General features: G+C 45.3%; 1 protein-coding gene across 2 annotated transcripts in view; it reads right to left on the bottom strand.

The window, feature by feature from the left end:
* TAT (tyrosine aminotransferase) overlaps positions 1–12121 on the bottom strand; it is a 37960-nt gene extending 25839 nt beyond the window's left edge. The window contains exons 1-4 of one of the 2 annotated variants that reach the window (XM_089666806.1): positions 11988–12121; positions 3344–3586; positions 1029–1133; positions 414–481 (exon numbers count right to left, since the gene is read on the bottom strand). In XM_089666806.1, coding sequence (XP_089522932.1) covers positions 414–481; positions 1029–1133; positions 3344–3581 — 411 coding nt within the window. In that variant the 5' untranslated portion in view covers positions 3582–3586; positions 11988–12121. The remainder of the gene's footprint in view (positions 1–413; positions 482–1028; positions 1134–3343; positions 3587–11987) is intronic. The other variant, XM_089666807.1, reaches the window with a different exon arrangement.
* Between the last annotated feature and the right edge of the window lie 552 nt (positions 12122–12673).

The following is a 12673-nucleotide window of genomic DNA, read 5'->3' as shown; positions in this document are numbered from 1 at the left end:
TTGACTGCTTGACCAACTGAACCACTGGTTGACTGCTTGATCAACTGAACCACTGGTTGACTGCTTGACCAACTAAACCACTGGCTGACTGCTTGACCAACTGAACCACTGGTTGACTGCTTGACCAACTGAACCACTGGTTGACTGCTTGACCAACTGAACCACTGGTTGACTGCTTGACCAACTGAACCACTGGTTGACTGCTTGATCAACTGAACCACTGGTTGACTGCTTGACCAACTAAACCACTGGCTGACTGCTTGACCAACTGAACCACTGGTTGACTGCTTGACCAACTGAACCACTGGTTGACTGCTTGACCAACTGAACCACTGGTTGACTGCTTGACCAACTGAACCACTGGTTGACTGCTTGACCAACTGAACCACTGGTTTACACTACCTCCAACCTACCTTGGCTTCCAATGGAGCTTCAGGACATGTGTAGAATTTGGCAATGACTTCCCTGCTTGACTGATATCCTACAAATGAATAAGAAAACAGTGATAGCAACATTTTCTTTCAACAGAATTTATGGAAAGCAGCCAATTAGATGCTGTTTTCACTTGCAAATGTACAGTAAAAAAAAAGGGCAGATGGAACCTACATATCTTTTGGCATAAACTGTAACCTAAGGGCTTATTAAATGTCCAGTTAAACATGTAAATTAGGAGTTCAGCCCACGTTACACTGACTTTTCAGCATTGATGGAACATTAAACTACCTAGTGGTTTATTTTGTCTCTTTTTGACTCTGGTGGCAAGATGTAATATGTTATGGAGGATGCAGGTTGGATTGGGGACTATAAAACTTCGACGTGAGTGGGATCAGAGCCAGGAACTATGGCAAGGAGATCTCACTGCTGAAGAACCAATAAAAACAGCAGGTGACTTCCCCTATAATTGCAACATCAAATTTAGATGGAGAGAAACTCATAATTTTTTTTTAAATGCTTATAAAAAATAATGCCAACAAAGGAAATGTGAAAGAACAGATCTACGTGAAAAAAGACTTGGAGCTGGGACTGACCTATACTTGGAGCATATCCGTTATACTTCTGGGAGTCAATTGCTTCCTTCATGGCTCTGGTAACCTCATCATCGGTTGGAAGGTTCCCAAATACCGTAGGGTCACCTACAACAAAAATGATATGTGGTTGAGATTAAGATCAATAAAGCAGAACTACACTGTATCTGAGCACCACAAACCAAAAGGGATATTTAATTTATTGTTAATATTCAAAGCAAACTCCCCCATCCATTCATGTCTCCATGCTTTATTTTGCTGAGCAATCACAGATCACCCCAGAGCATTTCTGGCAGTGGCCATTTGGAGTAAGGGCAGGTGATGGATGTAGCATTTACTTCCTGGAATCTATCTGCCCTTAGTTCAGGCATGCAGGGGGATGTGCTTAGCTGAGGAAGCCCCGCCTCCTATCCTGAAGACTCCTGGGATTTATGACATCATTTTTCTGAGGCATGGAAACTAAGAAGTAACTAAAGAAATGTAAAAAATACAAAATGCCAACCGCATAGGCGTGAGGGTGGGCCTTAACGCTGAGATGGTTGCGCTTTCCGATCATGTGACCCATGTGACACCAAATCACCAAAATGCAAGTTTCCCGGCGTCTAGAATGTTTTAAAGGGCCGGGAGGCATTGGCGGGAAGGGGATAAAACAAGAAATGAGAATATACCTTCCAATCCATGTACCAATGCTAGCAGCACAAGGGTTAAAAATAGTCAACTTTGATTGCACGATAATTTTTCCTTAGCCTAGAGAATGTGGGGAAAGAATATCCAATGAGGTGCAAGGAAAAACCCCCCATTAATCTTGATTTCACGTGATTTGAATGGCGGACGTCTGCAGAGCTTTACCCCATTCCCCAAGCTAAGGGAAAACTTCCAGCCTATTTGCCTTTAGTAGATCAACTCCAATATATCAATTCACCAATGTAGACCAGTGGTCTTCAAACTGGGGCCTGGGGGCCGGATGTGGCCCTTTGCTTGCTTCTATCCTGCCCTTTGGGTGCTATTCCTACCACTGACATCATGAACAGGGCATAATCCCTGCCACTGATACTAAAAATAGGGCACTATTCCTATCAACGACCCCAACAATAGAACACTATTCCTGTCAATGACACCAATGGCAGGGAACTATTCTTCCCATTGACACCAACAATAAGGCACTGTCCCTATCAATAACCCCAACTATGGGACACTATTCCTGCCAATGACACCAATGGCAGGGCACTATTCTTCCCATTGACACCAACAATAAGGCACTATTCCTATCAATGACCCCCAACGATAGGACACTATTCCTGTCAATGACACCAATGGCAGGGAACTAGTCTTCCCATTGACACCAACAATGGGGCACTATTCCTTCCTCTGGTCCCAACAGGGCCAGATGTGGACCTTAGCTTGCTTCTATCTGGTCCTTTGGGCGCAATTCCTACCACTGACTTCACCAACAGGGCATAATCCCTGCCACTGATACTAACAATAAGGCACTATTCCTATCACTGACCCCCAACAATGGGACACTATTCCAGCCAATGATACCAATGGCAGGGCACTATACTTTCCATTGACACCAACAATGGGGCACTATTCCTATCAACGACCCCAACAATAGGACACTATTCCTGTCAATGACACCAATGGCAGGGAACTATTATTCCCATTGACACCAACAACAAGGCACTATTCCTATCAACGACTCCAACGATAGGACACTATTCCTGCCAATGACACCAATGGCAGGGCACTCTTCTTCCCATTGACACCAACAATGGGGCACTATTCCTTCCCTTGGTCCCAACAATGGGGCAATGTTCCTCCTACTAATGCCAATGATGGGCCATTGTTTACTCCCATTGAAGCCATGGCACTTTCTAGTTTCACTGGCCACAGTACGGCCCCCTCAAAGTCTTAAGGACACTTAAACTGGCCCTTTGTTTAGAAACTTTGGAGACCCCTGATAAAGACTGATCCAGGACCTGACCCAGCCTGTGACTGGGGCAGGTCCTGGATCAGACTATATTGATTCATTGGAGTTAGAGAAGGAAACTGGAATTGGAATGGAGGTTGTCCCTTTCCTGTCCCTTCTTATAAACGTGTCTACATGGGCACATAGGGAGACTTCTGATTGGCTGATTGTGAGCCAATCATAAAAATCTTATATTTCTGTGTAAGAAATTTCCAAACGTTTTCTGACTTTCCTTCTTATGATGTAAAATAGATTCAGAAATTACTCAGTTTGAGTGATATTTGACTTCAAAACAAGCTTTTTTTCTTTGAGGAACATCAACCACATGGAAATAAAAGGACCTGCTGACCTATAGACAAGGCGATCATTGGCTTGTTAGGATTGGGGGTGGCTTTCATAGTGTCCACAATGGCCCGGATGGGATTAAAGGTCTTCTTTGACATTTCGGATGCCCGTACGGACCACCTCGGTTTTCGGTTTTTCATCTTCTCAATGACATTCGTTCCCTGAATGTTGACATGTACATCCAGGACTTTAGGATGGACCGAGGAGCCATTCACCTGAATTACATAGGCGTCCGTCTGCATTTCTGCTGTAGGGTGATATGGAAACAAAAATTACCGAGGGAGCCAAGATAAACAGTCACATGAGAAAAAAAACAAAATACTAACATTAAAAATGTGAACATCGGCCATTACAATAAAGGAGTAAAAAGGGGCCCCACAGTGTAATAACATGAAAATGATAAAATTCACTAGTCAAGCAAAAATCTTGAAGAGGAAAGTATTTTTCATTTATTATGTTCAATTTATTTATTTCAGGTACTTACATACAGGGGCGGACTGACAACTCATGGGGCCCCCGGGCAGTAGGGGATCATGGGGCCCCTGTGTCCTTGCTCAAACTCAAAAAAGCCTATGAAAAAGGTACCAGGAGCATCTCATGGGGCCCCTTACTGACCCCGGGCCCTCAGACAGTGCCCGAGTTTCCAAATGGTCATTCCGCCCCTGCTTACATAGCGCCGTCAATTTATGCAGTACTTTACATAACAATTTGTACATTTACATCAGTCCCCGCCCCCGAGGAACGTACAATCGAAGGTCCCTAACTTTACATTCATACATACACATACTAGGGCCATTGTAGACAGGATCCAATTCACCTACCAGCATGTCTTTGGAGTACCCTGTCTTTGGAGTACACTGCTTCGCCATCCCTGACCAGCACCCCCCCACCCTCCCCGACCCTTCCTGCACCCCGCTCACCCCAACATGCCACCCGCGCTCCTCCTCCTTGTCCTCCTCTCCTCCATCCCTAAAACCGCCTTCCTCTACCCACCCACCCCCGCTAAGCAGCTCTATATCGCCCCCTCACTTCTCCCCTCTCCCCACTATGGCACCCACCACCTCCTCCTGCTACTCCACTTCCCCGCTGACCCACTTGCCACCACTTTCAGACCCAAGCGCTCCTACACCTCCCGTTCCCACGCCACCTTCCTCACCCTCCTCCTTCTCATATCAGCTGGGGACATCTCCCCAAACCCTGGCCCCTCACCACCTCACACCCCCCCTAGAGCCCCCCCTGCTCACGCCAGCCGACGCGACCCCCTCAACCTCATACATGTACCCCTCCTCCCCTTATCTATCCCCCCTCTCTCGGTTGCACTCCTGAATGCCCGTTCGGTTTGCAATAAGCTTACCGCCATCCATGACCTCTTCATCTCCCTCAACCTCCTAGCAGTCACCGAAACCTGGGTACAGGCCACTGACTCCACTTCCCCTGCGGCACTCACCCATGGAGGTCTCATCTGGACCCATTCACCAAGACTGAGCGATCGCAGAGGTGGTGGTGTCGGCTTATTCCTATCACCGCTTAGCACCTTCCAGGTCCTCCCTAACCCACCCTCTCTTTCCTTCCCCTCCTTTGAGGCGCACTGCATCCGACTTTTCTCACCCACCCCCCTAAGGATCGCAGTGATCTACAGGCCTCCCGGATCCATAGCCCGCTTCCTGGATGACTTCGCCGCCTGGCTCCCCTTCTTCCTCTCCTCTGAGCTACCGACCATCATCCTCGGGGACTTCAACATCCCCATCAACGACAACACCCCGGCTACTTCCCAATTCCTCCACCTAACCTCCTCCTTCGCGCTCACACAGCACACTCAATCCTCCACCCACTTCGGAGGGAACACCCTGGACCTTGTCTTCTCCCACCTCTGTACCCTCAACCAGTTCTCGAACACCCCCTTCCCTCTCTCCGACCACCACCTCCTCACCTTCTCCATCTCCCCTTCCCCCAACTCCCCCCCTCAAAAACGCCAAACCATCACCAGCCGCAACCTCCGCAACCTGAACCCGGCCCCCCTCCACTCTGCCGCCGACTGCCTACACGACAGCATCCTCCCACTGTCATGTCCTGACATAGCCACCACCTTGTACAATGACTCACTGTCAGCTGCCCTAGACTCTCTGTCACCCTAACCACATGCATCATCAAACCCAGACCGCTTCAACCCTGGCAGACCGACAGCACTAAACGCCTCAAACGTCGCAGTCGCGCACTGGAGAGACTGTGGCGCAAAACCAGGTCCCCTCATACTTTCTCCCTCTACAAATCTGCATTTCTTATCTACACCTCCTCCCTCCACGCCGCCAAGCAGGCCTACTTTGTTAACCTAATAAACACCCTCTCCTCCTGCCCTCGCCGACTCTTCTCCACCTTCAACTCCCTGCTCTCTCCCCCCCCCCCTCCTCCACTCAGTACCTCTCTCACCGCCCACGAGATTGCCACCCATTTCCACAACAAGATTGACGCTATCCGTAAGGACATCGTCAACTTGCAATCTACCTCCCCACCTAGCCTCCTCGCCCCCGTCACCCCTTCATCTCCCCCCTCCTCTGCCCTCACAACCGCACTGCCCCCCTCCTCTCCCAATGCCCCGCCCACCATAACCCCCCCCGCACTGCACTCCCTCAGCCCTGTCACTACTGAGGAAGTCGCCAAAGTCCTCTCAAAAGCCCGCCTCACTACCTGCCCCCTGGACCCTATCCCCTCTCAACTCCTCCGGTCACCCCCCTCTTCCCTCATCCGCTCCCTCACCCACATCTTCAATCTCTCCCTCTCTACTGGCGTATTCCCCTCCCCCCTAAAGCACGCGCATATCACCCCCATCCTCAAAAAGCCCTCCCTGGATCCCGCGGACCCCAACAACCTCAGACCCATCTCTCTGCTGCCACTCACCTCCAAGCTCCTTGAACGCATAGTCTACGATCGCCTAAGCGCCCACCTTACAGACAATAACCTCCTTGACCGTCTACAGTCCGGCTTCCGTCCCCTACACTCCACTGAAACTGCCCTCCTCAAAATCACTAACGACCTACTCAACGCCAAAGCCAAGGGCGACTACTCTGTCCTCCTCCTGGACCTCTCTGCGGCCTTCGACACAGTTGACCACCCCCTCCTCCTTAATAAACTACTCTCCCTTGGCATCGGAGATACTGCTCTCTCTTGGTTCTCATCCTACCTATCCTGACGCTCCTTCAGTGTCACCTACAATGGTGCCACCTCCCCCTCCCTCCCCCTCTCTGTTGGGGTCCCCCAAGGCTCTGTCCTTGGACCCCTTCTCTTCTCCATCTACACCTCCTCCCTGAGCAAACTCATACAATCTCACAGCTTCAACTATCACCTCTATGCTGACGACACCCAAATCTACCTCTCCACCCCTCTCCTCACCCCCACTATCTCCGCCCGCATCACTCACCTCCTAAATGACATCTCAGACTGGATGTCGCTACATTTCCTCAAGCTCAACCTCTCCAAAACCGAGCTCCTCATCTTTCCCCCTGCCAACACCCCCCCCCCCATCCTATCCATCATCACCAACAACTCCACTATCACTCCCGCCCCGCAAGCCAAAGTCCTTGGCGTCATTCTTGACTCGAACCTCTCCCTCCAACCGCATGTCAAATCACTCACAAACACCTGCAGGCTCCATCTTCGCAACATTGCCAAGATCCGCTCCTTCCTCACCCCAGACACCACCAAACTTCTAGTACACTCCCTCATCATCTCATCCTTGACTACTGCAACTCCCTCCTCACTGGCCTACCCAAGTGCAGGCTCTCCCCGCTCCAGACCATCCTGAACTCAGCTGCCAGACTCATCCGCCTCACCACCCGCTCCACCTCTGCCACCCCCCTCTGCCTCTCCCTTCACTGGCTCCCGATTGCCCAACGCATCAAATTTAAACTCCTAACCCTAACCTACAAAGCCGTTTACAACACTGCCCCTGACTACCTCACCAACCTGATCACCAAGTACCACCCTACCCGTACCCTTCGCTCCTCACAGGACCTCCTTCTATCCTGCTCCCTGGTCTCCTCCTCCCATGCACGACTGCAGGACTTCTCCAGGTCCTCCCCCATCCTCTGGAACTCACTGCCCCAATCCATCAGACTGTCGCCTTCCCTATTCACATTCAGGCGCTCCCTCAAAACCCATCTCTTCAGGGAAGCCTACCCCACCCTCACCTAACGGCCATCCTCCCTCATTCCTCCCACCACTTCATCCCCCTCAGCCACTTCCTACTGTACCTTTATCCCCTCCCTCCTAGATTGTAAGCTCGTAAGAGTAGGGCCCTCTTACCCCTCGTACGTTGTTTGTTGTTGTTGTACTGTGCCATGTATTGTCCCCCCTATTGTACAGCGCTGAGCAAACCCTTTGGCGCTATATAAACTCGTAGTAATAATAATAGTAATAATACCCGGAGGAAACCCACGCAGGCACAGGGAGAACATGCAGACTCCATGCAGAAGGTGCCGTGGTTGGGATCTGAACCAACGACCCGAATACTGTCAGGCGATTTGCCCGGTTTCACTCAGAATTTCACGTTTGCTCTTTCTTCTAGCTTCCTGTCCATGATGAAATAGCAAATGTACTAAAGCACGTGGTCAGAATAGAATAGAATAGCTCACTGAAGGCCTTCCCGGTCTCTCATCTTCCAGTGATGTTCTTCCTCTCTTGAAGAGATCGAGCCACTCAAAACACCTCAAACGACCCATCGCAGCATCGCCATAAACTTGCCAAATCGTGTCAGACGCCTCTGTGGCAGATTTGCCCTGTTTCACGCAGAATTTCACGTTTGCTCTTTGTTCTAGCTTGCTGTCCATGATAAAATAGCAAGTGTACTAGGCATGTGGTCAGAATAGCACCAGTTGCACAGCTCCCAACGTACACAGGACGAGGTCTTTTGGCACACTGACTTATGAGGATTGGTGCTCCCTGTGACTGTACGTGCAGCCTTGTGCTGCCATCTGTTGGCGTGTTACAAAACTAGTCTCAAAACGTTTTGATGGCACCTCGCCATTGGCAATTTGAATACTTTTATGCACAAATAATTAGTTTTATTTCAGGTACTTCTATAGCGCCACCAATTTACGCAGCGCTTTACATGTATATTGTACATTCACATCAGTCCCCGCCCCCGAGGAGCGTACAATCTAAGGTCCCTAACTTTACATTCATACATACACTTACTAGGGCCAATTTAGACAGGAGCCAATTAACCTCCCAGCATGTCTTTGGAGAGTGGGAGGAAACCGGAGTACCCCGGAGGAAACCCACACAGGCACAGGGAGAACATGCAAACTCCAGGCAGGTGGTGCCGTGGGTGGGATTTGAACCAACGACCAGAGTACTGCCAGGCGGAAGTGCTGACCATTTAGCCACTGTGTAAACTTTACATTTTCAAAATCTGAAATTTGAATAATTACCATCTGCAGTCAGTTTATTCAAGCAGAGAATAGGTGCAGGAACTCCCCCCTTCTGAGTCACCCCTTGTCTCCGCCCCCTACCTACGAGCAGGGCCGGGGACAAGGGGTGGGCAGAAGGGACGGCTGCCCTGGGCGCAATGGTCTGCTGTAGAGATGGGGGTGGCTTCCTTCCATTGCAAGGTGGACACGAGTAGTGGTGGCGGCGGTGATTTTGACAAGCGAGTGACTGCTGGGCGAAGGATCCCCTGAGCACCGGGGGTGGGGGCGTAGGATCCCCTGAGCACCGGGGGTGGGGGCGTAGGATCCCCTGAGCACCGGGGGTGGGGGCGTAGGATCCCCTGAGCATCGGGGGTGGGGGCATAGGATCCCCTGAGCACCGGGGTTGGGGGCGTAGGATCCCCTGAGCACCGGGGTTGGGGGCGTAGGATCCCCTGAGCACCGGGGTTGGGGGCGTAGGATCCCCTAAGCACTGGGGTTGGGGGCGCAGTTTGGCATCTTTTGCCCTGGGCGCTGGATGACCTTGTCCCAGCACTGCCCATGAGGTTCCACTACCTACCCGCCTATCAGTACCACCCCCCTTTTAGTGAATACAGAATCAAGTATCATTTTGTGGTATTAGGTCATTTGTATGAAATTTATGAAAGAAAACATAAAAAGGAGTAAAATAAAAAAGATCCTCTGCTGCCAGCAACAAAAGATCCCCCAGCAACAATAGATCTCTCAGAAATCATCAACAACAGAGACCCCCCTCAACAGTAAATCCCTCCCAGCAACTATTGACCCTTCAGCAACAACAGACCCTTCCCTCATCAAGAGATCCCCCCCCCCCCCAGCAACAATACATACCAGCAGCAACAGACTCTCCAGCACACCCCAGCACTCCTTACCATTACATATATTCAGTGCTGGAGGTGCCGGGACTGCACATTCTGGACAAAATGTTTTAGTAAATAAATATTTTGTACAAATGATTACAAAGGCAAAAAACCTGGTACCTGTATACATTAAAGTTTATAAAATGGAAAAAATTCCTGAAAATGTGAAAAAAATTAGTTAAGATTAAAAAAAAAAAAAAAAGATTTACAAAGGTAAAATTAACAGTGGTACCTGAATATATTTTAAAAGTTTATAAAATGTAAAACTTTCCCATAAACGTGAAAAAAATTGGTTAAAAAAAAAAGGGGGGAGGGGTCAATAATGATATTATTAAGTTAGATTGATTTTTTACAAAAAAATGTTAATAAAAAGGAAAGAACAATGCCATTAATAATGTGTTTCACTCTATAAAACTTTCCAAGCTGATAATGATGATCTATTCTCCAAAAAATTTAAACATCTAGTAAATCTTGAGATGATTTAATTTGTTAAAAAAATAAAAGTACTATAGTATGTTTGTTTGTTTTTTTGTTTTTAGAAAAGTCCCCCTTCAACATATTTAGAAGGGAGGATAATAATAATGATAATTTCCCCATGTTCATAGGTACATTAAATCAACCCATATGGTGCAAATCAATAGGTATAAATGATAAAACCTAAAAAAAAAAGATAAAATCTTTAAAAAAAAAGGGGGGGGGGGTCAATAATGATATCATTAAGTTAGATTGATTTTTTACAAAAAAAAGTTAATAAAAAGGAAAGAACAATGCCATTAATAATGTGTTTCACTCTATAAAACTTTCCAAGCTGATAATGATGATCTATTCTCCAAAATATTTAAACATCTAGTAAATCTTGAGATGATTTAATTTGTTAAAAAAATAAAAGTACTATAGTATGTTTGTTTGTTTGTTTTTTTGTTTTTTTGTTTTTAGAAAAGTCCCCCTTCAACATATTTAGAAGGGAGGATAATAATAATGATAATTTCCCCATGTTCATAGGTACATTAAATCAACCCATATGGTGCAAATCAATAGGTATAAATGATAAAACCTAAAAAAAAAAGATAAAATCTTTAAAAAAAAAAAGGGGGGGGGGTCAATAATGATATCATTAAGTTAGATTGATTTTTCACAAACAATTTTAATAAAAAGGAAAAGTACCTTCTTAAAGAACAATACCTTTTTAATAATATGTGTTTCACTCTATAAAACTTTCAAAGCTGTTAATGATGATCTATTCTCCAAAAAATTTAAACATCTAGTAAATCCTAGATTGTAAGCTCCCAGGATCAGGCCCTCCTATCCCTCTTGTATTGAACTGTATTGTTGCTGTATTGTCTCCTGTTATATTGTAAAGCGCTGAGCAAAGTGTTGGCGCCATAAATCCTGTATAATAATAATATAAATCCTGTATAATAATAATATAAATCCTGTATAATAATAATATAAATCCTGTATAATAATAATACATCTTGAGCTAATTTAATTTGTTAAAAAAATAAAAGTACTATAGTATTTAGATATTTTTGATTAAAAAAAGCAAAAAAATAGAAATGACCAAGGTGCAAGGTGCGCACATTAAATAATCCTAAACCAATTTGAATAAAACCCCCTTTTCTAAAACTAAAATAAATATATTCTTAAAATTGCAGTTGAAATTTATTATTTCAGGTACTTCAATATAATAATATATAGCTATTATAAAACTTGGTTTAAATGCATCAAAATTATATTTTTCATAAAAAAAAAATAAAAATAGAAATGACCGAGGTGCAAGTTATGCGCACATTAAATAATCCTAAACCAAATTTAATAAAGTCCCCTTTTCTAAAACTAAAATAAAGATATTCTTAAAATTGCAGTTGAAATGATATATAGCTATTACAAAACTTGGTTTAAATGCATCAAAATTATAGTTTTCATTAATAAAAATAGAAATGACCAAGGCGCAAGTTATGCGCACATTAAATAATCCTAAACCAATTTGACAAAAAAACCCTTTTCTAAAACTAAAATAAATATATTCTTAAAATTTCAGTTGAAATAATATATAGCTATTATAAAACTTAGTTTAAATGCATCAAAATTATATTTTTCATAAAAAAAAAAGCAAAAAAAAATAGAAATGACCGAGGTGCAAGTTATGCGCACATTAAATAATCCTAAACCAATTTTAATAAAATCCCCTTTTTTAAAACTAAAATAAATGTTCTTAAAACTGCAGTTGAAATAATAGGTATAATTCAGAGCAACCTTTTTTTCTTTTTTTTATTATTATTATATTTTCATTTTTATCCTTTTATTTTGTCTATTGATTTTAAACAGAAATATTGTACCTGCTTACCTCTGTATGTGAAGTCTTTTTTGGCGTTCAGGGATGGGGTAATCTCTCGTCTCTTAGGAATCCAACGCACAGCAGACCAGAACAGTTACAGGTTTAGCCAACACGGTCTTTAAAATAGTCCCCAAAAATGGGAGTTGGACCTTTTTCCTTGTTCCTATTGGTGGGTAAAGGAGGGCTGTGTTCCCTATCTAGAGCATCCCTCCTATTGCTTTATGTGACATATTGAACTGATTTTGAAGGAATCTCTATTAACTGTTTGAGGAATCGCATCTGCAGCAAAAACATCAGCTTTGTTCTAATCTCTTTGATGTGTTTGTGCGTACGTGACCAAAACATAACTTATGCAATCTACGGCGGGAATACCGTACTGAAATCCTATAGGATCCAGGACTGACAGCCTAAAAAAAAAAAAGAAAAAAAAAAAAGAAAAGAAAAAATAAATAAATAAAAAAGAAAAATAATAAAAAATAAATAAATATATATATATATATATATATATATACAGGGGGAGTTTCGGCACCTTCAGCATTGAATGCAGGGGCGTATTTAACGGGCATTCGCCTAGGGCGGCATTTTTCAGGGGGGCAGCACCACCACCCGGAAGAAGGGACACATGCGGCATGGGGAGCAGGGGGGATCAGAGAGAGGCTGTGGGCTGCTGTGTATGCAGAGCCTGACTCTCGTTC

Source organism: Staurois parvus, unplaced genomic scaffold (assembly GCF_062004578.1).
Source record: "Staurois parvus isolate SC_StPar_1 unplaced genomic scaffold, SC_StPar_1.0 ptg002850l, whole genome shotgun sequence".
NCBI classification, from domain to species: domain Eukaryota; kingdom Metazoa; phylum Chordata; class Amphibia; order Anura; family Ranidae; genus Staurois; species Staurois parvus.
This window is presented reverse-complemented; position numbering and strand designations above follow the sequence as displayed.